This window comes from Mesocricetus auratus, unplaced genomic scaffold (genome assembly GCF_017639785.1).
Source record: "Mesocricetus auratus isolate SY011 unplaced genomic scaffold, BCM_Maur_2.0 Super-Scaffold_100015, whole genome shotgun sequence".
NCBI lineage: Eukaryota > Metazoa > Chordata > Mammalia > Rodentia > Cricetidae > Mesocricetus > Mesocricetus auratus.
In genome coordinates, this window is record NW_024429198.1 from 51,299,034 (window position 1) to 51,325,050 (window position 26,017).

At 43.3% G+C, this 26,017-nt stretch overlaps 1 protein-coding gene across 4 annotated transcripts in view; it reads right to left on the reverse strand.

Moving 5' to 3' along the window:
- Positions 1 to 26,017, reverse strand: part of Garem1 (GRB2 associated regulator of MAPK1 subtype 1) — a 162,800-nt gene that overhangs the window by 20,980 nt on the left and 115,803 nt on the right. For 3 of the 4 annotated variants that reach the window (XR_005881702.1, XM_005065345.4, XM_040757889.1), the window contains 2 exons: positions 22,990 to 23,120; positions 2,804 to 3,976 (listed from right to left, as the gene is read on the reverse strand). Coding sequence is in view for 3 of the 4 variants with exons in the window: in XM_005065345.4 (XP_005065402.2) it covers positions 2,804 to 3,976; positions 22,990 to 23,120 (1,304 nt within the window). In the remaining variant the exon portion in view is untranslated. The remainder of the gene's footprint in view (positions 1 to 2,803; positions 3,977 to 22,989; positions 23,121 to 26,017) is intronic. The other variant, XM_040757890.1, reaches the window with a different exon arrangement.

The following is a 26,017-nucleotide window of genomic DNA, read 5'->3' on the forward strand; positions in this document are numbered from 1 at the left end:
GGTAAGAAGAAATTCTGAGATAACCAAAGTTGATCACAAGAAGCATAGGATTTGGGGCAATACACCGAAACACGAAACAGGACAAAACAACATTAACACCCCCCACCCCATAAAAAGCTCTCAATCTTCCTTAGTAGGCAAGGCTCCAGTCAGAGGCATGATTGGACTTCTTCTTCTTCTTTTTTTTTTTTTTTTTTTTTTGGTTTTTACGAGACAGTGTTTCTCTGTATTGTTTTGGAGGCTATCGGTCCAGCCCGGCCTCGAACTCACAGAGATCCGCCTGCCTCTGCCTCCCGAGTGCTGGGATTAAAGGCGTGTGCCACCACCGCCCGGCTCATGATTGGACTTTTTAATATTGACATTCCTGTTCATCTGTTACCAGCCACAAAATAGCAACAATAATAAAAACTAAGCGATGTTAGTTTCCACCTCCAGATTTGGTTGCATAAGTGACCCTGGGTGTTATTGCCTTGATGAGCACACCAGTCAAGCAACAAACATTTGAGCCACTGCAAGCCAGGCAGGATCAAAGTTCAATAGGAAACACTCTTGTTCTTGATACATATCAATATCGATCATATCAAACATATTGTTGAGTTCCGACATCTATAGGTGTCTAGAGCTTGCTAGGAAGGGTGCCCTGTACTTGTTATTTACATATTTATTGAAGATCCTCTGACGTGAATATAAGGTTTGAGGACCTCAAGTCATCAAGAATTCTGCAAATATTCTAGAAGGTCTCTGGAAAGTTCTGTAGAAGCATAGCACAGTCTGGTCCTACGGTATCTGGGAAGCCAAAGTGGGGAATCCTCTCTTGGGAAACCTCTGTAGCAGCAAGGACGCTTTGTGGGCAGCCAATCAAATGTCTGGGATGATCTAGTGTCAATGCTCATGCTGATTACATCCTGGCTCCAATCTTTTGAACTACCCTTCATGCACCCTACTCAAGCCACCCAAGCAACGCCACAGAACTCGTGTCCTTAGCCATGTCACTGTCCACAGCTCCACTCTTGCTTTCTCTGGGATGCCCCCCCCCACCTCTCCTCTCTTCTAAAAAAATGTGGTTTTTTTTGAGACAGAGTTTCTATGTATAACTTCAGCTATCTTGGAACTTGCTCTGTAAACCAGACTGGCTTTGAACTCACAGAGTTCCACCTGCCTCTGCCTTCTGGATGCTGGGATTAAAGACTTGAGCCACGACCACCTGGTTTCTCTGCTCTTCTAATTCATGCATAGTCTCTGATCACATTTAAAACGCCATTATCTCTGCTGAGGCTTCTCTCATTCATCTCCCACTAGGAGTTTCTCTTTGTGCTCCAAATTGTCTCTTTGATTTTCCTCATCTTTTAACTTGGCCATCAGCATCTCTTTTCATTTGTTACCTTCTTCTAAACTGAATAGTACTGGGGCCACAGTCCTGCTCTTCCTGACATTTGTATTTCTGGCAGCTGTCTCAGTAACTTCATAGATTTCAAGGTGGATTTTCTATAGCTCTAGGGTCTCAGTGAGGTGTCCAAAGACCAGTTAATGGAGGAAGCATGTGGGAATGGGTGCATTTTTATTCCTCTGTTAAAAATATTTATTTAAAAGAAACACAAAAGAGTATTTTGTTTGTTTTCGTGTGTGTGTGTGTGTGTGTGTGTGTGTGTGTGTGTGTGTGTGTGTGTGTGTGTGTGTATGAGATCTCCTGGAGCTGGAGTTACCGGAAGTTCTGAGCTGTTTGACATTGGTGCTGGGATCTGAACTCAGGTCCTATGCAAGAGCAGTGAGTGATCTTAACCTCTGAGTCCTCTCTCCTGTAAAAAGGGATTCTGCTAGATAGGAAAAAAAAAAACCACTGTAATAGACGTCAAATGCATGGAGAGAGGGAACATTGGTGCCTCTATGGCTTTCTCCTCCAGAAAGAAAGAGATGCAAGGTGAACTGGAGCAGCAGAAAGGCACAGTGGCTCTCAACCAAGGAAGGAGGTCAGAAGACAAAAGCGGGGTCCTTCCTCCTGTGGGGATTGACTTTTGATTTGGGGTTGCTGGGGACTGAACCCTGAGCCACATGCATGCTAAGCATGGGTTCCAGCACCGAAGTTACCACCCCAGCCCCTGAACCAACCTTTGACAGTAAGACTTGGCAGGCACCTCATCAAGCTCTGAATTCCACTGCACAGAAGGAGGATGTCAGGGCACCTGGCTCTGCGGCCTGTGTGGACACCTGGGACCGTCCCCACATGCTGATCTCAGTGTGACTCCAGGGACAGGAGAGCATCTTTGGAGACACCGAGGCCTCCCGTTTCTCCTGTTTCCTGTCTCAAGCACACAGGGTGCGCTGCCGTCCCTTCAGACACAGCCCCGGTCTCTACCAGGTGAGAGATCCAGTTCCTCCGGCTCCCTCTTTCCTCCTCTGCCACACCCACTTTGTGTGTGAATACTGCTGGCCTACCTGCAAACCATATCCTCAACCTCATTTCTTCTGGTCACCCATCACTGACAGTTCTACAGTTTAGACACTGTGACCTGTACCTGTCACGACTGCCCCTTTCCTGGCCACCCAGCATCCCGTGTCTCTTCCCTGTAATTTGTTTGCTAGGCAAAAACCAAGTCAAGTTTAAAGATCTGCTGCTAGACGCTCTCAGAGTTTCTGACTTAACATAGTACAGGCCTGTCACCTGCCTACTTGAGTAGCGCCCACATTTTACTTTAAATCAAGTGACGATGTTTAATTGGGAATTTGTTTTTTAAAGCAAGCAAACGAGTTGAAGACCGGGCAGAGACAGAAAGACTGTCACACCATTCACACAGAAGTGACTTACAGCTTCAGATTTGGGAGGCACTGGAGGAGGAGGTAGGGCGATTTCTGAAGACTTCAGGGTGGCTCCCAGGGTCGCAGGGGCAGGAGGAGAAGAAGTTGCACACTTGGATTGCGTGGAGCCCCTCAAGGGGTCACACCTGCTCTTCTCACTGAGGGAGCGCGTGAGAGGCTGGTGGCTGGGCCTGCCTTCCTCCAGCCACAGCTCTTCATAGGGAACTTCTGACTTCCCTGGGATGCCCAGTGACTCTTCATTAGCTTCTGGGAAAAGGTAGTCGCTCCCACTGTCACCAGAGTCTTGATAGGGAAGGATGTCATGGGGAAAGGGAGCCCACTCTCCCCCAAGGTCCCTGCAGCCATGAAGGTTCACCTCACTGTTGCCATGAAGATTGTTGCCGTACACACAGACTGAGAGCCGGTGGAAGGACTGGGTGAGCTCATCTCGGGCATAGCTGAGGGAATTGGGTAAATGGCTGTGGCCAGAGCAACGGCCCTTTTTGGGGCTCTTACAGTCTTCATTCCAGTCCGTTTTCACGTCACGAACAGCCCGTGAATACTCATCAATGTCAAACTGCTCTTGGCAAATACCAAGCCAGTGATGGACGAGGGTTTCCGGCCACGCCTCTCCCTTCACCAGGTGTTCCGGGAGGCTGAACTTGGGGACGGTCAGGTGCAAGGGGAAGTGCGTGGGGAGGACCTTGTTGTTCCGGAGGACACAGCAGACCACCACGGTCTTGGTTTGGATGTTCACAAACTTGTAGCGATGTCCCTCTCGGATGAAGTGGAGGTCATAAGGGTTTCTGGGTGGGGGGCTGGGCACTGTCACATTCACAGGGAGCCTAGTCTTCTCCACGATGTTTCGGATGGTGTGCTCCCCTTCCTGCATCTGAAGCTCCAGGGGACTTCGGGTGCTAAACCTGCCCTTGCATTGGAATGGAAGGCTGATACTTTCATTGGTCCGGTGATTCATGCAAATGAGGCAGGGCATTTTGCCTTTCCCCAGCTTGCTGATGGAGTTGAGCTTCCCAATTTTTTTGAAAATTGTGTTGAGTCGAGACTTCTCCTTGAAGGTCTTTGCATAAAGGATTTCAGCCTGCCCCATCAGGGTGAGTTCATCCCCAGTACACAGAGTGATGTTGTAAACCTCCGTGTCTTCATTGCATTCACCGGACGCAACCTATGACATGATAAAACGAATTTCACATTAGTGAAGATACACACACACACACACACACACACACACACACACACACACACACACAGGTGAATGCTCTGCTTCACTTTAATTCTAAGTGTGTACGATTCATTTTTATTTACGTGGCTGAGTTTTTCTATTTGTCACATGTATTTTACTTTGGAAGAAACCCGAGTGAATGCTGCAGAAAGCTTTGTTTTAAGAAAACTTTTTATTTATTCTCTGACAGTTTCATACATATCATAATGTAGTTTGATCAGAATCACCTCAGTTTTCCTCTCTCAGCCCATACCCTCTCTCTAGAACCGTTCTTCTTCTCAATATGTTCTCTCCTACTTTCTTGTTTTTTTTTTAATTTTTAAAATAATCAACCGAGTTAACTGGGTTTACTCTCATGTGAATGGGTATGGAGTTATTTACAGGATCATGGATGGTTTGACTTATCAGTGGCCATACCCTTGAAGAAAGATGACTCCCCCCCCCCAGCCATTATCTACCAAATAGTTCCTCAGCTAAAGAAACACTCTTGTTGTAAGATAATATCAGATTAGATTTAATTTAGCTTATTATTGTTTTTTTATCTTGGTCTTTTTGAGATATGGCCTTATATAGCTGGGGCTGGCCTTAAACTCACCAGGTAGCTGAGGCTACCTCCTGCCTCTAGCTCCCAGGTGTCCAGATTAAAGGTCTGTGCTACCACTTCTGGTTTTACATGGAAACTACTAAAATAGCTTAACCCCTATAAACAGAGATATATACTTGATGGATAATTATTTTAGAATATTAACACTATCCTTTTGCTACTGTAACATTTCCTTAAACACTGTAGAAAATTTTTCTTTTTTCTTTTTAAAATTTTAACTAAAGTTTTGCCTTTTAAAAATTTCCTAATTAATAAGCTTTCAAAATTTGGAACTGAGACAAGGGATTGAAAATATTTGTGTGTGTTGTTAGGTACTTAACCTGGGCTTTGAGCAAGCTAGACAAGTGGTCTACCATCAAGCTATACACCAAATCCCTAAAATGCTTTAGTTCTCCTTTAAAAAATATAATGAAAAGTATGCATGTTCATTGGAAGAAATATAAAAAATAAAAATAACACAAACATATATTACTTTCCTATTTCATATCATGTGTCAAAAAACGTACACAAATTTAAAAAAGAAATGATATATACCAGTTATCTCAGAGATATGTGATGTGGGATGTCCTGTATGCTGCAAATCTGTGTTGCTTTTATTGGTTAATGAATAAGGCTGTTTCGACCGATGGACAAGCAGAGTTTAGTTAGGCAGGAAATCTGAACAAAGGGACTGAGAGAAGGAAGACAGAGGCAAGGAGATGCCATGTAGCCACTGCAGAAGATGCAAGGGCATCACTGGTAAGCCACGACCACGTGGAGACACACAGATGGGTTAATATTTTACGAGACAGCTAGCCAGTGAGACGCCTAAGCCAGCCAAATAATTATAAACACATATTAAGTCTCTGAGTGGTTATCTTATAAGTGACTGCAGGGGATCCAGTGGGTGGAGAGAAACCAGCCCAACTGAGACCAGGCTACACAGAGAACATTTTTCATCTACATTATATAAAGCTCTACTCTTGAGTTTTCAACTATACTGTCCATTTTCCCCTGTGTACATACTCCACTGATAATAACAATCATCTAATGTATTTATCACACAAAGATGGGCTTTTGTTTTGAGCAGTTCCCTTTTTGTTAGAAAAATGGGATTTTTTTCTCCTACATTTAGCAATAACAAATAATATTGCAGTGAAAATTTTCACAGTCCAGTGATTTCCTTAGGAAGTAGCAACAGAAACAGAGCGGTGGGGCCCCAGCTATGCGCATCTGAGGTGAAATAGTACCTTTGTTTTTCACCCATGCTGTGCTTACATATTGCCAGCCTGAAAGAATGGCCTACACCCTTAGTCTATTTACTCCTGTTTCGTGTTAAGAGCTTTGACCACCAGGAAGTTGCTCAGCTCTTCGGGTCTCATTAGTGACTCTTATTCTATGAGAAGCAAATGGTTTTCATACTGTAATGTTTTTGACTTGTCCCTCAGTTTTAATTTTGTAGCTTCTCTAAACGATTTTTTCTTTTTTTAAATAAAAATATAGACAGCATTTCCAGAATTACCTTTTGTGATTTATTCTGGGGTACTATGCTTCTAGCTCAGGAGACGGAGACCAATGGTTTTAAACCAGGGTGATTTTACAACTATCCCAGGAGATGGGTGGCAATTTCTGTAGATATTTTGGTTGCCACGACAAGGGGAGCTGCTTTTTATATCTCTGGGCACAGTCCAGGGTACTGCTAAGTATGAACACACAGAGCAGCCTGTTGCCTTGTCCCCAGAAAAGACTACCCAGTTCAAAATTCAATTGCCCTCAAGTTGGGACTTACTGGTAGAATTACCAACATTGCTATCCAGCATGTGGATGGTTTCACTTACTACTAAATTCATTTAACTGAATTCTCTTTGGTGGATTATGTAATGTAGGGATCTAACTTTATTTTTAAAGTTAATGTAGTGTCTAGTATACCTCCTAAATAATATTCCATTCACAGTTGAAGTGCCATCCTTAATATGTGTTAAAACTCACAAGGCAAATACTAAACGTGTATATACATATACCTATTTTGAGGACATATATCATAGTTACCTGCCCCACCATAGTTATACTGCTTAACTTTCTATATCTTTATAACCACTGTTTACATTTGATAACAAATCTCTTGTTATTCTGACTCAAAATCCCCTATGACGTTAACTAATACCCTTTCCTAGTTCAAGAGAGCTGTCCTCACTTTAATAGTTGTGATCCAGGGATGTGTATGTGCATGTGTGTGCATGCGTGTGTATGTGCATGCATATGTGTGTGTGTGTTGTTTTGCTAAATGAACGGGTGTCAGGCATCTCTGTGAATATTTATGTTTACACTCATGGATTAGCGTTGCTATTAGCCTTGGTCAGGGAAGCTTCTGTTTGCAATGGGCACCAGTTAATGCAGAGAATATAACTTGTCACAGTGCTGAGAATAAGTAACTGTTGAGTACTTGGCCTTAAATGCAGCATCTATATCACTCCATCCAACACTTTGGAACATTACAGAAGAGTGACGTGGGAAGACTGTAAGAACTGGAGTGTAGGGAGATCATGGCCTTGTTCTTACACCCATGAACTTCAACAGCAGTGACTACCTGTAGAAGACCTGTTCAAGACAGTGCCCATCACCTTTCCATCAGGGATGATGGAGGGGTACATATATATATATACATATACATATATATATGTATATGTATATGTATATATATATATCCCTCTCTGAGGAGCAGTTAAAAGATTACAGGGGCAAAGGAGATCATGGTCTTGGGTGGTGAAGCCACTGGCAAGTTGTCTTTGCTCAAGTAAACATTTCCTGTGATCATGCAGGGACCCTTAATCAAATGCAGTAGATCAAAACCACCAGAGTAGAAGGGGGACTTGTCACAAAGAAAGAGTCCAGTGCAAGGGAAGCAGGAAAGAATAATGGAGAGAAATCATCAAAGTATATTACATGGATGGATGACATTATTAAGGAAGAATATGGACGTGACTACTCAGTGAAGTTCAACGCGGCCATGGCCAGCGGAGGAGAGTCTAACCCGCAGCCAGCTGCCCTGGCCACTCAGAAAGCCCTGCTTCTTTTCTAAAGCGAAAGTCAGGAGGCTGTTTCACTTGTTACTCCACAAACTAATAACCCTAGAAGATATTATTTCCACTGTGATAGCTTTCCAGATGCCCGCACCCATGACTGCTCGCAGAGGATGCCTATCCAGACTGGCCTGACTGTGCAGAAATGTTGCGGTTAGCAAACAGAAGGCCGTGCACATGTGTGACTGGATATGAACAGCCCTCTGCTCAATCTCCTGAGGTCAGTGAAGGAGACGCCCCTCTTCTACGCTGCCTCTCCGCCCTCCCACTGGTCTTGTATTGCAGTGAGGAGTCATTGCCTACTGTGGTCCTTTATCACGGGTGGACAAGACGAAACTTGCGATAGAGTAAACGGTCAACTCCTGGGGCTTGCAGTCCCAGACAACAGATAGGGAACAGAGTGCCAAGACCTGAAACAAGGATGAGGGACGTGCCAAGACGGCAAAAAACTAAGGAAGGGGAGCACTGCAAGGCAGAGGGCTTACGAAAGAACTGGCCCCAGCAGCTGGAAAAGCTCTAGGTAGTGGCTGTAAGTCGAGCATCAGGAATGGCTGCTAGGGCTCCTAGGATTAGCTGTTGAGTGCTGGTCTGCTGTCATTCCAAACTACAAAGTGGCTCGCGGCAAGGGAGATCCACACCGTCTGCTTGTGATGTCCCCCCAAACAGAGCAAAAGAACCTTATGCTGACTGGTAGAGAGTCCAATAGAGTTCACTGAAATAACAGAGGATGCATTCAGCAAAGGCGAAACACAAAGGTTTATTCAGAGTATCCTCTTTTGCTTAGGAAATGGTGCTTGTATTTTCTGCTTATTCATTTAGTTACTTTTTTTTTTAAGAAAAGAGGAAACAAAGAAAAAAACCAGCAAACAGTAAGATGAGTTACTTTCCAAGAGGGGATGGCAGAAACAGGGTAGAGGAAGCAGGAGAAAGCGGGACCTGTGGCAACCTTGCTGAGCTTTGCCCTTGAGCTGCTACACATCGGAACTGGCGAACACACACTGTGTTTCCTTTAGGAAACCATGCTCTTCACAGCAGAGATGTGGAGCAGAGTCCAAGTGAGCTGACTTCATGTGCACCATAGGACAAAATAAATAAGCATGCGGATGTTTGGGAATCAGCGTTTCTGATTGGTGCAATGCCTCAGTGGGTTGAGGCACTTGCTATTAAGCCTGGTGACCTGAGTTTGATCCCTGGAAAGAGAGAAGTGACTCCTGAGGGTTTTTTCCTGATTTCCACACATGCACTGTGGTGAGCATGTCCATACACACATATAAATAACTCAATGTAATGAAAACTTGAAGAAGAAAGTTGCAGAGTTTTACTATGGAAGAAGAGGCAGAAATAACATCATGAAAAATGGGAAGAATTAAAAAGAACTCCTTGCAGGCTGGTTTGGAATTGGAGCTATCAGAAGACATAAACCTATACACACTCTGACAAAGGAACATATAGACACTCACATAGACAGACACACACACAATCTCTCTCTCTGTCTCTCTCTGTCTCTGTCTCTCTCTGTCTCTCTCTGTCTCTCTCTCTGTCTCTGTCTCTGTCTCTCTCTGTCTCTCTGTCTCTCTGTCTCTCTGTCTCTCTGTCTCTCTGTCTCTCTGTCTCTCTCTCTCTCTCTCTCTCTCTCTCTCTCTCTCTCTCTCTCTCATGTCCCAAACCCAACAGGAACCAGGGCTCTTTGAAGAAATAAAGACTCCAGGGTTAGCTGGTGGTACAGAATGAGCTTGGGACATCCTGTTGTACAGTTAGGAAACAGTTAGAAGATGTTGAAGATGTGTCCAGAGAACAGGAGATGGCCTGACTTAGCCCCCACTGACAAAATCTGGGACAAATTGAGAATCACAACAAATATAATAAATTATAACCTACCAGATGAAATAGGACAAGATTTATACTGACAGCAAAAACCACAAGCAAATGAAAACAACGACATAGTGGAAAAGCCAACCATGGTGGAGGAATGGTGGGAATGGAGAAATCTCGATTTTGCCGTGGTGGGTGATAAACTTAGAAAAGTTTGAGTAAAGAGCAACTCATCCACGGAGCTACTGCTGGTTAACAGCTGCTGGGAGGAGGAGACATTTTCTCCAGTGGTGTAGCCACTGGTGAGCTGCCCACAAGCCAGTAAATAGCCCACACCCATGCTCATGCAAGCAACTGTAATTAAGTACAGTGGGCCATGAGCAAAAAGACTAATATGAAAGTAAGCAGACACTAGTTAGGAGGTTGAAGGGGTCCAGGAGGGTGGGGGAAGGAGATAAGAGAGGGTAATGGCAGGGGAACATGATGAAAATACATTATATACAGGTATGAAGTTATCAAGGAGCAAATCAGAATTCTTTAACAACCAGGTTATACGTATGGATTTATACATCTTCCTCTAGAACAAAATATCTCCAAAAATATCTACATTGCAATTCATAACATTAGTAAATTACAGTCATGAAGTAGCAATGGAAATAATTTTATGGCTGGGGTCACTGCAACACAAGCAACTGTATCAAAGGGTCGCAGCATTGGGAAGGCTGAGAACCACTGTTCTAGAATGTTTATAACTATGAGGAAGAAAAAGTGAGTAACACACTGAAGAAACTAGACCCACCCTGACTGAAAATCAGAAATAATGACACCCAAGAGATGTATATCAGGTCTGTACCCCGAGATGCTCCCGATGTAGTATTCCAAGCTATTACTGGAATCTAACCCTGAACTGTGAGACACACCCAAACTGGGAAGTATTCAGGGTTCTTCTACTCTGTGCTGTGCAGGGACCTAAGCTGGGGGTGGGGTCAGCCAGGCAAGTGCTCTTCCACTGAACTATACCTCAGTCAATCGCCTGAGGGACAAAGAAAGGCTGAAGGACTGTTTTAAAGTGAAATAAAGAGAAATAAATAAAAAATAAATACAATTTAGTTACTAATGGTTAGCTGGCATACTTCTTTTTTTTGCTATTCTTTATGTCTCACTATGTAGAGAATTCTTTTTAAAAATATTTTTGTTTTTGTTTATGTGTGCCTATATGTAGATGTATGCTTGCATGCATGCAAGTGTCTGCAGACCAGAAGAAGGTGTTGCAGGAGTTCCAGGTGCCTGTCAGTCCCCCTGTGCTGGGATCCTGATAAACTGGTCCTGTGGAGGAGCAGCAAGCATTCTCAACAGTTGAGCCGTCTCTCCAGCCCAATCTTAAGTCTCCCTCCAGTTGATTCTCTTGGAGTTTTGAATGTATATCTTACATAAATGATGAAAACATTGTCTTCAACTTTTCAGTCTTCACTTGCTCTTTCTAATGACGTGGGGGTGGGGACTAAGTGTTTTGTGCTGCTGGGGTTTCACACGACTGCGCTCAGCATTTCAATATTCAACTATGAGAAATACACTGGCCTGAGACAGTTTTAATCACACAAGTAATTCACTTTCCAATTTTGGTTTTCTAAATCTTCTACAAAGAAATTCATTTTTCAATCAATTGCTATTTCAGCGTTCAGCAATATGGCCATGATTCTTTTTATTTCAACGCACTACTTTATGATTCCAGCAGTAGACTCTCAAATTCTAAGATGACTACATGCTTGAAATAATTTATAGATCATGGTGTAGCTATGACAATACTGTACAATTCTCTTCGATAGTGTTTCTTTATGGTGTATAGTCTTTAGTCACAGGGGAGAACAGCCTATAGTTTTATTAGGCTGTCTCTATCACGTCTGGGTATCAGGCTTGACATTCATCGAGACTGAACTTTTTCTTTGCCAATAAAAAGTGTCTGCCTGAAGTGATCGATGCTTTGCTTCCCGGGTAGCAAATGCCAGTGTGCATTTAGAGAAACTAGGCAGAGACATCTCTGTAAATAACTTATCATTACAAGTCATCTCTATGTAATTCTAATCGCTAGACTAAGCAATTTGTCAATCAACATTAGTACCATAAAAAACAAACAACTCTGGTGTTTCCATGGTGAAGCGGATTTTCCGGGAGTCACTGTAAATACCTGATACCAACACAATCTTATTTTAATGGTGCTTTACGCAGGGGCTTAAAGTCCATTTGGGGTGACTCATAGGAGTACTGCTATGTTTTAAAGACTACTGCTGCTGTCTTTCTGTCGGTATTCACCTTCCTTCACTCAATGGATCCTCAGCTTCTACAATAAAGGAAGAACATTTATTTGAACCAACTTCTGACTGTTCAAGAAGTTGCATAGGACAGTTCCTATGAGCCCAGCACTAAGCGTCTGCTGACAACTGATGTGATTGTGCCACACCTGTGCGCATGTACAGGGACATGTGTGTATGCCATGGGTGCACATGCATGTGTGGCTGCACGTTTGGAGAGCAGAGGTCAGCCTCAGGTGTTGTTCCTGAGGAACCTCGATGGGACCCGAGGCTCACCAAGTAGACTAAGTAGGCTGGCCAGCAAGCCCCAGGGATCTTTGCGTGTCTGTCTTCCCAGGGCCTGGAGTACAGCATGTGCCGTCATGCCTGGCTTTTTACATGGATGCTAGGTATCAAGCTCAGGTCTTCATGCTTGCACAGCACATACATGACTCACTGTGCCATCTCTTTAGCCTCAGGATTCTCTTTCTTCAGGATCTGTAGCTTCGGGACTTCAGTCATCTTATTGTCTTGACTTTGGTCTCGGGTATCCTTTACTATTCATTTGAACTTTTAACATCTATCTCCAGCTTTTAATTTCAGCTAGCACCTAGTTAAACTTACAGCTGTGTATGCAGATCAAAGGTCAGCAAGTTACTACTGTTCATGGTGGAAAGCCAGCCTGCCATCTGACTTCATGAGGACATTGTCACAGCAACCCCTAGTCCAGGGCTGCTTTGTCCTGACAAAGTCAGTGTTGAGTACTGACAAGAAAGTATATTAGCCACAAACTATAAACACATATCATGCTCTTTTCTACAAAAATCTGACAAGAAAGTATACTAGCCACAAACTATAAACACATTATCATGTTCTTTTCTACAAAAATCTTGCCAGTCATGGAAGAGACCATGACCTTTGGGATTTCATTGGTACAGTACTACTAACTAACACAGCCATGGAACCACAAGCTGAGTTTGAAGCCTGCCTGAAACAGACAAGCGCTTAACATTTTAGTGCCTCTTTCTTCACTGGTATTTATTCTGCTGGCTAAATGAACCCATAGTGCTTGGCCTGGGGAGGTGCCCAGTAAACAAGGGCAGCGGAACCATTCCTCCTTTCAAGAGCACTTGACTTACTCTGCTCCACATTCACCGTTCACATCCCTGTATGTTCACACGGGGGAGTTTCCATCCACTACTGTTTTCAAGCTCAAACCCCTATCTCCAAGCATTATCTGGATTGAAGAGAGCTCAAGCTGTTACCGAATGTGTTACCTCAGGATAAAACTTAATGTCAGAATAGAGCCTGGTATATCATTACAGACATGTCCCAGAGGAAATGAGTCAAAATTTCCTGATTTAGAACAGACTGGTGTGTGAAACTCTCAGCTTAATCGCTACACTTCCTTCTTAGCCTTGTGAAAAACTCAGGGGTTCTGAAGATGTGGGGTTCATGATTTTGAGGCTCTCTCTGCATCTCTTTCTCTTTGTCACTCATGTAACAAACCATCTTCAGCTGGTGTTCAGGGAATCAGTAATGCCCCTAGACACAAAGAAGTAAAAAACCTTTCTTTCTCTATCTCCCATCTCCCCCCTAGTGCAGAGCACTCCACCATGGAACCCCTCCCCCATCTGTAACGCATATGTTCCTTCCTATGCAATTAATCTGCTGCTTCTATTTTTTCCTAACTTACCCTTATAGCTAGAATGAAGAAGTCACAGGTTGAGAAGTGCCCTCCATGAAATACACCAAAAGAAGATGTCAGCCAGCGTCTGAGACATGGAGCACACAGGACAGATTAAACAGAGCCAGGCCTTCCTTAGTAAATGTCACTATCTGGGCACACGTCTGCCTCCACCGTGTCTGTGTACTCTGTAGGTCTGTCCTCTTTCCACATACAAACGCACAGAGCACGACAGTACAGGCTGTAGTTCTGTGCCTCCAACTCTGATGCCATCATGAATGCTGGCAATTGGTTCTGCATAAGTCATGACACTAACAGACCTGTGGTCACTGTCTGGGACAGGGGAGGAATCTCACAGAGAAATGCTCTTTCTTGGGCCACCGAGTCTGTCATCTTCTTAGGTTTCCTTGCATGTGATTTATTTGCCTAATTTCTTTCCTTTAATTTTTTTTTTAACTGCAAAAGAAACAGTGTGCTCTGTCTAAGTGCTTTGGTATGTGAGCCTGGTTAACATTTCCAGTTTCAATGTTTCCTGAGAGGAAGTAATTCAAAGTGTGTTATCTAAACAACTCTAATAGGTCTAATCCAGGAAATGAGCAGGCTTTTACTGCTCATAATGCCACTCAGAATTAATACCCCACATCACTCTGAACCACTGATGTAACGTGTGCACATGGGTACAGACACACACACACACACACACATATATATATATTTTTCTCTCTCTCTCTTCCCCTTCCCCCTCCTCGTCTTCAGTAGGCAATGTGTCTCTAATAACCAAACAATGAAACAGAAGTGTCAGAACAACAGCATTAGAAGGTCAACTTAACTTGCATGTTTCTTAATGAAGATCTAAGTTAAGAAAGACAATGGAGTTGGAGGCTTTTGAAGTTATGCTTATGAAGCAAAGTCCCTTCTTGCTTCAATAAAGTTATCATTGTGGTAAAATAAAAAATTCCAATTTTCAACAACAATGATTGATCTCATAAATATGTGCAGATTAAATATACAATGTTTGATACACAAAACTACAAATCCAACTGTCTGCTGGGAAAATGGCAACTAGTGCTTTAAGAGTTAAGATGAGTGTTGATCCTGTGTGTGTGCGTGTGTGTGTGTGTGTGTGTGTGTGAGAGTGTGTGTGTACAAGAACTAGGAGATGAATGGCATGCCCAATGGCACTGGCTTAGTGGTGACGGCATGGCAGACAGCTTGCCAACTGGCAGTTTCCCAGAGGAGCTCACAAAACCTCAGCAAACAGAAAAAGCACCAAGTGCTCTTCAAACACTAAAGTAATCAAGCCCACAGCTGTACCCAGTTTATCATCCTCCACTAGTCTCGATAATACATGTCATCTGACTCACTCTAAGGAAACCGTGTGATGTTTAAAACCAGCAAACAAAACTTGCCTATGTTTAAAAGTTACTTGTTATCTTAGAATCTGCCCTTTCCACCTGACAAAACCTACGTCAAAAGCGTAGCCATCCTTCTAACCTCTGTGCTGTGGAGCCAAGAACAAGGCTGTGGGCTGAGGAGGCTCTCAGCGACTACCAGAAAGGTGTGCCACTCTGTGAGGTTTGGTAGAAAAGCCAGTGTGGTCCTCTGGGCTAATCAAAACACTGTCCAATGTGGTTCCCAACTCTAGCCCAGCAGATCAGAGACAGGAGGAAAAACTGGACAAGGGAGAATTAAGGTAGGTGTTGTTAACAGACACAGGGCCATCACAAGACTTAGATGGGGCCGTAAGACACTGTGTTACCAGGATGGAGGGGCTCCCTAAGTCAAAAGTCAAACATCTCAAGAGAGTGTCAACATATTATAAAGCAGGAGATGAAGGTAGGTTTAAGTCTCCTAAATTTTAAATTGCAGAAAAGGCTAATATAAGAGAAGGAAAGGGAATATCACTCACTCTGGCAAGCACTTTGTTAAAATTCAGTCACCTCGAATGCTGGTTGTCTACATTATCCAGGTTCCAAGATTCTGGAGGAAAATGCTAGAACAAATCAGCCCTAACCTATTTAGAACAATCCCATTATCAGATGCTTACAACACAAGGGCATTAGGTCTCTGAATTATCTAGCCAGCAACCTGGATGTAGTTTTAAATTAGGAACGGTGAGCAGCACTGAACTATTCTCCAAACAAAGTGGCATTCAGGTTGTACCTAAACTCAATAGGTAGCTGAGGATGACCTGAACCTCATCCTGCCTCAGCTGGGTATGCCTGGTGTCTCTGCCAACATTGGCTGTGACTACAGGTGTGTACTACCACATCCAGCCAGAGGAAAACGGATCAACTGCGTGAGCTACTGGGACAATGGAAGGTATTCTCAGACTACAATTGAGTTCCCCTCAAGCACACAGACAGCATGAGGCAGAGCACAAGAGCAGCTGGGTGGACTAGGAGACCTGGGATCCATTCTAGACGCTGCTGACTGTTTGAGTCCCTAGAGTGAACTCAGGCATTTCCTTCTGCTTTTCTATTTGCTAAAGGGACGACACTAGGTGATATCTAAAGAACTACCTCCAAACCTAAAATCTATGGCTACAAAAACTGGAACTGCTCGCCCTGTTGGATTGTTTACAATATTTTAATATTTGATTCTTGAGCACATGCATCAGTATCAAGAAATTATCAGTTAGTTCCTATGAGTCTTACATGATTATTTACCTATGAAGAAAAGGTACCCCTGGACGGCTTCTCATTAAGAGACTTAAGAGAAAAGGAAAGAATCTGTGCCAACACAGACAATTCTGGACACTGCACTAAGTCAAATAAGCAGGTCACAGGAAGACAAACATCGCATATTCTCACTTTTAGGTGGAAAACAAAATCAAACAAGTAGAGGGGACAGAATGGGCCATTCCAGTTGGGTAGGAGGAAGGAATAGAAATGACAGGTGGTGGACGCTAGCCAGTTTGATTTGATCATTATATCATTTCACAACCACATCTGGCACCCCTTGTACCTTATAAGTATGTGTAATTATTTGTACCTTTCTAAAAATATAAATCCCAAGATCCTTGTCTCCACACTATAGCAGCTCTGTTGCTTGGCAAGGACCCCTGTCCTGGCTAATTTGTCAACTTGACAAAGGTTAGGGAGGGATTCCCAATTGAGAAAATGTCTTTATAAGATATTCCTGTAGGCAAGTCTGTAGGACATTTTCTTGACTTGATGTGGGAGGGCCAAGCTTACTGTGGGGAGTATCACCCTTGGACTGGTGGTCCTAGGTGGTATAAGAAAGCAGGCTGAACAAGCCATGGGGAGCAAGCTAGTAAGCAGCACTCCTTCATGGCCTCTGCAAGAGCTCTTGCCTCTAGGTTTCTGCTTTGAGTTCTTGTCCTCAATGCCTGAATGATAGACTACAAGCTGTATGAGGAAATAAACACTCTCCTTTCTTTTTCTTCATTAAAAAAAGAGAACTGTCTCATAGCAAGTCATCCCAGCCCTCCAAGTCTTACAGTCTTTCTGCCCCTGCTTTCACAATGCCCCCGAGCCTTAGGCATAGGGATTGTGTTATAGATGTACCAATTGATGCTGGACATTCCTCGATCTCTTATTCTCCACTTTCTGACTGTCTTTTTGATGAGGGACGAGAGGTATACTTATCTGTGGATGTAAGGATAAGTACAAAGAGTACAGTTAAAAACTATACTGACTTTGGAAAGTCTCCTTTAAGGTCTAGGACATTTCTCGTCATGGGTAGTTGGCTAAGTTTACAGAACCAAGCGATAAATTCCCTCCATCTTAGTGAGCGGATCTTAAGTTCATTTAGACAACTGTTTGTCATCCCCAAGAACATATATATGCCACTGTTACAGAACTGTGGCTATCTTGCCATGTTGGTCTTTGCTATGGTTCACAGGCTTTGCAGTTTGTGGGAGTACTGATTACTTCTCTGCCTGGCAGCTGGCACAGCTCAAGGTGTTTTTGATCTTGGTGTATCACCACAGCAACAGAAACCCAAGCTAAGATACTTTTGATGTAGCCAGTCCTGAACTCAATAATCAGAAGATCCTTCTATGAGGTCTGGGCAAGTAGAGGGGATGACTAACCAAACTTCACGTCTGAGTGGGTCACTTTCCTTATGTGAGGTAATGCTAACTTGTATTTTGCCTCTGGGGAAATGTCTGTTGAGACAGCTGAAAGCTGGACCTCACCGGCTTGAACCAAAAGCAGGACAGTACCCAGTTTAGAGCAGTAGTGCCCTCTTAGACTTGAAGGACGTCGTCTTAAAGCTTTTGGGGCCAGCAGTGAAGACAGGAGAGCTCAGATCAATGCCAACTCCTAGCTGCCTTTCTACCCCACCCCTTCCAAATGTGGCAATAAGGACAGAGCGCGAATTAAAACCTAATTGGTTAGTCATTATTTTGATGGCAAGAATGCATGTGTGGGAAAATTTCTCATCAGCACTGGGCTGAGTTTGAAAGGCTGAAGACATTTCAAATAATTCACCAGCTATTAGTGTAATGTCTCCTAAAGATATTGGAATAAAGGGGTAATTTTGAGTAAGTGACAAAAACTAGCTTCTCTATATGGAGTGCTTAATGAAGACAATGGCTATGAAGTATTAAATAAAGTGGCAGTGAAATCATGTGCGGGGGAATTCTTCTAAAATGAGAAACAATTTAGTATGATTGAATGTTCTGCAACAGCGACTGGCAGGCTTTTCCTATGGGATTTGGAAGCCAAAGGGTCTCTGCCGCTGGGGTGACACAAGCCACGGCCAACATATAAACAGACAGGGCTGTGCTCCATACAATATGGAAACATATATAGATACATGGGCCTGTCCATCTCCCATGGCTCACTAACTCCTGCATTAGGTACTTAAACAGGACTGGACTGAATGGCTTCATTTAATTCTTACAATGCATATCTAAGGTGGGCAGTCTCACTCCATTGTGCAGTGTGTGTGTGTGTGTGTGTGTGTGTGTGTGTGTGTGTGTGTGCGCGCGCAGCGCGCGCTTGCGTGCGTAGGAAGGAGCCCACAGAGGCCACAAGAGGATGCTCGATCCCTGGAGCTAGAGGCCCAAGGTGCTCTGAGCTGCCTGAGGTGGTTGACTAGAACTGAACTTTGTCCTCTGCAAAAGCAGTGAGCACTCTTAATTGCTGAGCACCTCTGCAGCACCAGGCGTGGCTTATTGTCAAGAGACAGAGGAGAGGCTAGAGAGATGGCTCAGCCACTTGGAGCCCTTGGTGCTATCCAGAGGACCTGGATCTGGTTCTCAGAACCCACCACTAGCAGCCTACAACCTCTTGTAACTCCAGAATCAGAGGTCTGACTCCCATTTCTGGCCTCCCTGGGCACATGCACACACACATACAGAAGTAATAATGAAAATGTTCATCATGGAAACCTAAAGCTGATGGATAAAGGAAAAAAAAACCGTGAAGGCAGGTGGGAATACTGTTCTAAAAACATGAATGCTTTAGCTCTTTTGGTTTCCAGACAGGGTCTCACTTAGCCCCAGCTGACCTTGAACTTACTATGTAACTGAACTTCTGATTCTCCTGCCTCCACCTCTCATGAGCTGGGATGGCAGGTGTGCACAGCCATGCCAGGTTTTGTATTGTTTAGTTGCTCATTTGTCCTGGAAACCTTGCTTTGAGGACACCATAGTTCCCTTCTGGCATTTACTGCATTGAGGGCTCATTTCTTTCTCCTCATTTGGATGCTCTGGCAATCCAGGCTTCAGGCCTCAGCCCTCTGCTCTCTGTTCTCTAAGTTATGGTTTCTCATCCTGGGTCCTCATGCTCTTTTGGAATGGACAATTCTTCATTGCTGTGCACAGTGAATGGTCAGGATCATCCCCGCCTCTACACACTGGGTGCCAGGAACATCCTCCATCCCATAATCATGATACATATGGGCACGGCCAGAGTGCCCCAGGAACAAAATCGCCGGCCACTGAGAGCAGCTGTTGCAGGTCAATGCAACTAGACCCAGGGTTTCAAATACCCCCAAAAGGTGAGGGGACATACACGTACACCCCAACTTCAACCTTTCTCCAAGCTTGAAATCTATGTAGCCATATTTTTACATGGAGCTAGGATGAGCATTTGTTTATTTTATTCTTTCTCTCCTAGGCTGTCTGCATGCAGACAGGCACCTGCATATTCATCGAGAACAGTCCTGGACAGACAGTAGGAGTTCAAAATACATTTGCTAGTTAACCAGTTAAATGGTGTATATGAACTCATTTTGTGCAGTTCACCAATGATGGGCAATCAGGTCAACAGTTTTAAATTTAGCAAGGTACCTTGCAAGGACAAGTTCTCTTTGTCAGTGTTAGACTAGAAGACATGTTTGGCGAGTGTGGTAGCACACCTATAAGCCCAGTCCCAGTCAGCAGAGGTGGTAGAATTGCTGTGAGCTCAAGGCCAGATTGCACTGCATCCTAAGACCTCATAGCAAGTATAGAAAGAAACAAAGACGCTTCATTTTTAAGTAAGTGTGGATAGCCAGGATACTATCCACTGTACTTACTTAATTAAAATTTCATTACAGTCTATGACAAAAGACAGAACTAAGGTTGCTGTTCTTATGAATTATTATTTTTGCAGCGTTAAGGAGTAAACATATTAACATAATAGGGTTGGAAATATAGCTCAGTAGGAGACTCTTGCTTGCATGTGTTAGGCCCTAAGTTTACTGCGACTCCAGCCTCAGAAGGCAGAGATAGTTGATCCCTGGCTTGTTAATATGTTTGGTATTCAAATTATTACGATTCGTTTCAATTTTGAACTCAATAAAATGCGTATTTATTTATGCATGTAAACATGTATGTATTTGGACAATTATGAAGCCAGTTACTCATGAATTCATAACTACAAAAATTTCAATAGTGAATCTTATTGGCCTAGTTTATGCCGTTCTTTCTCTATTTTCATGTATGTACAAATGCATATGTACATACGGAGGCCAGAGTTTGATGTTAAGAATCATCTATGGCCATTCATTCTTCTAGACCTGTTCACTGAGCCAGGAACTCAATCAAATGCAGAGCTCACCGGTAAGCCAAGACCATGTGGTGATACACAGATTAATAGAAATGGGTAAATAATTAACAAAGAGCTAGCCAATAAGGAGCCCGAGCCATAGGCCAACCAATTTATAATTAATATAAGCCTCTGTGCGTTTATTTGTGATTAAATGTCTGTAGGACTGGGTGGGACAGAAACTTCAGTGTGTGTGTGTGTGTGTGTGTGTGTGTGTGTGTGTGTGTAAGACGTCAACACCAATTATCTTCCTCTGTCACTCTCTACCATATTTTTTGAGCCAGGATCTTTCACTGAACATGGTAGTTGCTCATTGGCTAGGCTGGCTGGCCAGCAAGTCTGGAAATCCTTCTGTCTGTCTCTCTAGCACTGCGATTACTGGCATGCACAGCCATGTCTAGCTTTTATAGGAATGCTAGGGATCAAACGCAGGTCCTTATGCCTACACAGCAAGCATAATATTGACTTAGCCATCTCCCCAGCCTGTGTCTAATTATTTACCACAAAAATTTTAAAAAGCTTCTAGAAAGGTATCCTTAAAAATATTGTACACAGGCAGTGTGGACCTGTGTGAGTTATTATTATTTTTGCAGTGTGAACTACATAGTGAGTTCTAAACCAATTAGAACTACACAATGAGGCCATGTCTCATAAAATTTTACATGAGCAATATGTGATCAAAAATAGAATGTTAATCTTAAAAGCCATAAAAGGTTTTATGCCTGACTTGTCACCACTTAGGAGATAAATTCCTTTTAGAAAAGAACTTAAAAGTGTTAGCTTGACTTTTATTTTTTCATTTAGCTAACTTTAAATGAAAGTTCCAAGGGGAAGGTTTGGACTTATTAAAACATGCAAGAGTCAAGGTCAGCTTTCTGGGGCAGTTCAGTGACAGCATTCAACTGCTGTGCTTAGAGCACCAGTTTAATTCCCAACTCCACAAAACTTCAAAAGCAAAACCAACCAACAACAAGAAAAAACTAGATTTAATATTTTATGAATTAATGAATCTTAGTAAGTTAAAAAACAAAAAATACACTCTCGTGAGTGTGGAAATGAAGATTTGTTCTCTTGATGGCTTATATGATGGGACACTGGAGGAATTAAAAAAAAACAGACTTTTTGTACACAAGTAGAAGAGTTCACGTAGCATAAAACCTCACTGACTCTAATAATAAAACTACAGAGAGCAGACCACAGTGACTGTCTTTCAGAAGTGGGGAAGAATGGCGTGCCCTAGCCATTGTCATGGGCAGAACTACTTGTTTGCTTGGCAGCTACCTGGTCCTGTGTTTCCTGCAGAGTGTGGGCAGGGTGACTTACCCACAGAGACAGGGATGCTGTCTTGGGCCAACCCCTCACATAGCCTGCTGTTCCAAGAAACAGGTACGATGACTCCTAACATTTGACCTGTTCATAGAATCTGACTTGGTTGACTTCCTGTGCAAAAGGCTAACAGGAAATCCTTTCAACATGGACACTTGAAGGTGTTTGAGTGAGACTGTGGGTGTTGATGACAAAATGGGGCAGGTGTGTGACTGATACAATTGGATCCCACGTGCGAGGCTCTGCTCCCCTAGCAAGTATGGCCAGAGGAGCTTGCTCATACATGGGAGTACACGCTCCTTTGAGAACAATAGGCGAAGGAGGCATGCTGTCTGTGGGCAGGGTTCTGAACATCAGGTTTCTCTGTACACAAACAGTCCACAGAGAACGGAGGGGGTGTGTGCTGATCTCAGTGTAGGCGCTGGAAGTGGGCTTGTGAGCTCTCCCACTCCTCCTTGATTTTTTTAATGAAACATTGATATTTGGTTCATCATAGGTCCTTTGCTTCTAAGAGTGGAAAATCCAGAATATCAGAGGCTCTGGTGAAACAGCTGTTGGAGATTGGAGGATGAAGCTCAAGTTAAAAACATCTTTTATTTTCTTAGGAGTTGTGATGCTTACTATTGACTATGAACATGACAGGATAAGAATCAGCTAGCAGACAAGATTCTGGGCTCGTCCGTGAGGGAGTTTCTAGATCGGATTAACTGGCTAATCCATGGGCTGGGATCCCAGACTGCATGAAAAGAAGGGGAGCTGAGTATGGGAAGTCATCGCTCTGTCTACATCCTGCCTGTGATGTAATGAGGCCAGCTGCCTTGAACTCCATCCCGTTGCCATGACTTCCCCCCTCTGATGGGACTGCCCATCAAGCTGTGAGCCAAAATAAATCCTTCCTTCTTTAAATTGTATTTGCCTCAGCCGTGAGAAAAATAAATAGAGGAATTTTACTTCTGAAATAACAGTTTCAGTTCTAATAAACGATTGTGGTGATACATACAGCGTGTGGATAGATGTTGGGTCATCTCTACCACCTGTAGTGTTTCAGATGTTAACATTCATCCACCAAGAGGATGGGATGATCCTAGGAGGCACAGATGTGCACACCTAGTATCTTATACACTTGGATGTTAGAGCATCTCAGTGAGGGGTAAATATCTGGTTCTTCTGAGCTACCTTCACGTTGAATGTAATTTCCTCCATGACGTACACACGTTCAGGAAATGCTTTGGCCACTTCCTCCACGCTGTTGAAATATTGCACTGGCTCCTTTATATCCCGGTCTTGTTCCAGCAGCTTGAACTGTCCTAAAACACATGAGAAGCAGAAGAGATGTAAGATGCTTATGCTGGACAGCTGTCACCGTGGTGACAACATCCTCTTGCTTTATGCCAGCTCTGCTCTGTTGTAGATCACTACTCATTATCATGTTAAAAAAGGATGATCACATCCAAAGGTTTGATCAAATTTAGAAAATCAGTGCGAAAAGGAAAACAGACTGAATTTTATCTTTTTCTTTTCACATTCAGGGGTTCTTATCAGGGCTCTAAAATGACTGTGAATGGATGTTTGTGTGTCATTAGACCTACAATGTAGTCTGCTATATACAGTAGCTCCATTTGTTTTTAGCAGTAAACTTTCCTGTCATTTAGTTTCAATAACCATTAATACTATTTTCTAAAACCAAGGCCCTGTGCCATGGCAGAATTCATCTTTTGAAGTTATAATTTAGAATAGAATAAAATCAGGGCTGCAGTGTAGCTCACACGAAAGGAGGAGTCACCCCAGATAAGGCCCAGGCAGCCCACCGTCTGCTACAGCTGGGGCAGCAGTGTGAGCTGAACATAGTTCCCTAACCTGAATCTAGCTTTCCATGCAACTCAGGTTGGAGAGAAGGTATCGGTTGAGGGCAAAGTTGAAAGAGGAGGTGCTGGAGGTTCAAAGAGAGAAGTGCCCGTTGGGGACTTAAGATGCAGTGTGACTGCTGAGCAACATTAAGTCATCATGGGGCTTTCTGGCCAAGAATGAAAAGTGAAGCCAGACAGCACAAGGCAAGGTCAGGGACACGGGCTGAAATGGGAAGAGATTTGATTTTGGCTCTGCCACTGCTGTGAAACTGACAGTGGGTAGGAGAAAGAGTGTGTGTGTGTGTGTGTGTGTGTGTGTGTGTGTGTGTGTGTGTTTGGACTCAGGATGTATACAAGGGAAGGCAGAGGGACAGGGAAGATGGAGTGGGATCAATGGCTCTGATGTGGATAAGTGTGGACTCTGGAGGGCATTAGTTCAAAAGCTATGAAGGAGACTGGCCTACTTAAAACACATCCCTTGGATGCTCTAGACAAGCTCAAAAATGACTTTCCAGGAGTCAGCCTAGCCAAGGGATAGATTAGATACATACTTGAAAGCATCTGAGATAGACAATCTATGCCATAGGATGGTGAGGCGACCAAAGCAGTTGTCCGTGGGAGTTAGAATGCATATTCATTTGCCGGTGATCTACAGAACATCTGACAGACGTCAGGAATCTGCCAATATTCCCAACTGCCTGCAATGGTGGTTTATATTTTATAATTTATTAGATGGATAAGAAATTACTGATTTAGAAGCAGAAGGTGATTCAAGCTATCTATCAGGAAACAGTTTCATGAAAATCTGCAAATTTCACCAGCTCAAGTCTATGATTAGAGTTTAATTTGTGATCAGTGTTTTGGGAAGCTTTTCCCAAGACAAGGTGGGACTTATATGCAACCCAAATACTCATTAAAGTGTCTAGCAGCTACTCAAACTGAGTTATATATATATATTTCTAGTAGCCATACTAGCAAAAAGGGCAAGTTTTATCAGCAGATTTGGTTTAAGTCAACAGACTTAGACTGAATAAAAATGTCACATACTTATTTCATACTCTTTTTGTACATGCATGTTAGAGAGAGAGAGAGAGAGAGAGAGAGTGTGGTGTCTTCTGTTACCATTCACCTTGCTTGACACACTGTGACCTGGGACTCACCAGGTAGCCAGCAAGCCCTTGTCTCTGCTTCCCAGCACTGGGGCTACAAGCATGCTCTATTTTATCCAGTCTTTTATGTGGGTTCTGGGATTATATTCAGGGCCTCTAAGCACTGCACCAACTGAGCCATCTCCCTAATGCTTGCATTAAATCTCTTAAATCCAATGTATGTTTTATATCTTGACAAAGCAGACTATTATCCGCTCACGAAATAGCAATGTTTATAATTAAGATTTCTTTCTTTCCTCCCTCCCTGCCTTCTCTCCCTCCTTGCCATTTTGTATAAGGGTTGTGTGTATGTGTTTCTGGGAATTAAACCCAGGGACTCCTGTATGCTGGACAAGTGCTCTTTGTGGAGGACTATCCTCATTCCTTTTTAATTCCTTATGGTTTTGGGAACTGAGTCTAGTGTGTGTGCATGCCAGGCATGAGCTCTTCTGCCAAGCCATATACCTAGCTCTTGGTTTCTTCATATAACTTCCTTCATCCATTTCTCTCTCAACACGGCTCTTGTTCTTCAGCATTCTTGAGTCAGTCTTCTATGGTGTCTGTGATTTTGTAAGACTAATCTTCTCCAGTGTAATTTAGCATTTAAGCAGCTCAGCGTTGATTCTGCTTGTCACCTCATTGTCCAGGAAGGCCAGAAATGCAGTTCTGAGACCCAACACCCACAGAGATGAGAGATAAGAAACAAATACAGCAGCAGCCAAATACTGCAGAGCTTTTAACCGCTGAACATCCTATACACCAGAAAAGGATTTTAGAGTGCTTTTCAGGCCATTATGTAATAGTCTGAATTTCATGTTTGTCTCTGTAAGTACTCTCCAGTGACAGGTTAACTCTAAATTACTAAAACCTTACATATGTCTTCTTTTCTTCTTCAGTGTTATTTTTGAGACAGGGGGTCTTGCTGTGTAGCCTAGGCTGGCCCTGCGATCCTTTTGCCTCAGTAGCTTGAGTGTTAGAATCAAATCTGCTCTTCAAGGGCTGAGTCATAGTATGCATGTGACTTCCTACTGCAGGGGTTGGCGCACTTTTTTTGTAAATATTTTAGGTTCTGTTAGCTAAGTGGCCTCTGGTGACACAGTGTAAAAGCAGCCACAGAAAATTTACAGTGAATGGGAGCAGCTGGGATCCCTTCAGACTACACTTACAAAAGCAGATGGCAGGGTCAGAGGTGGCCCTGGGGTCTGCTGA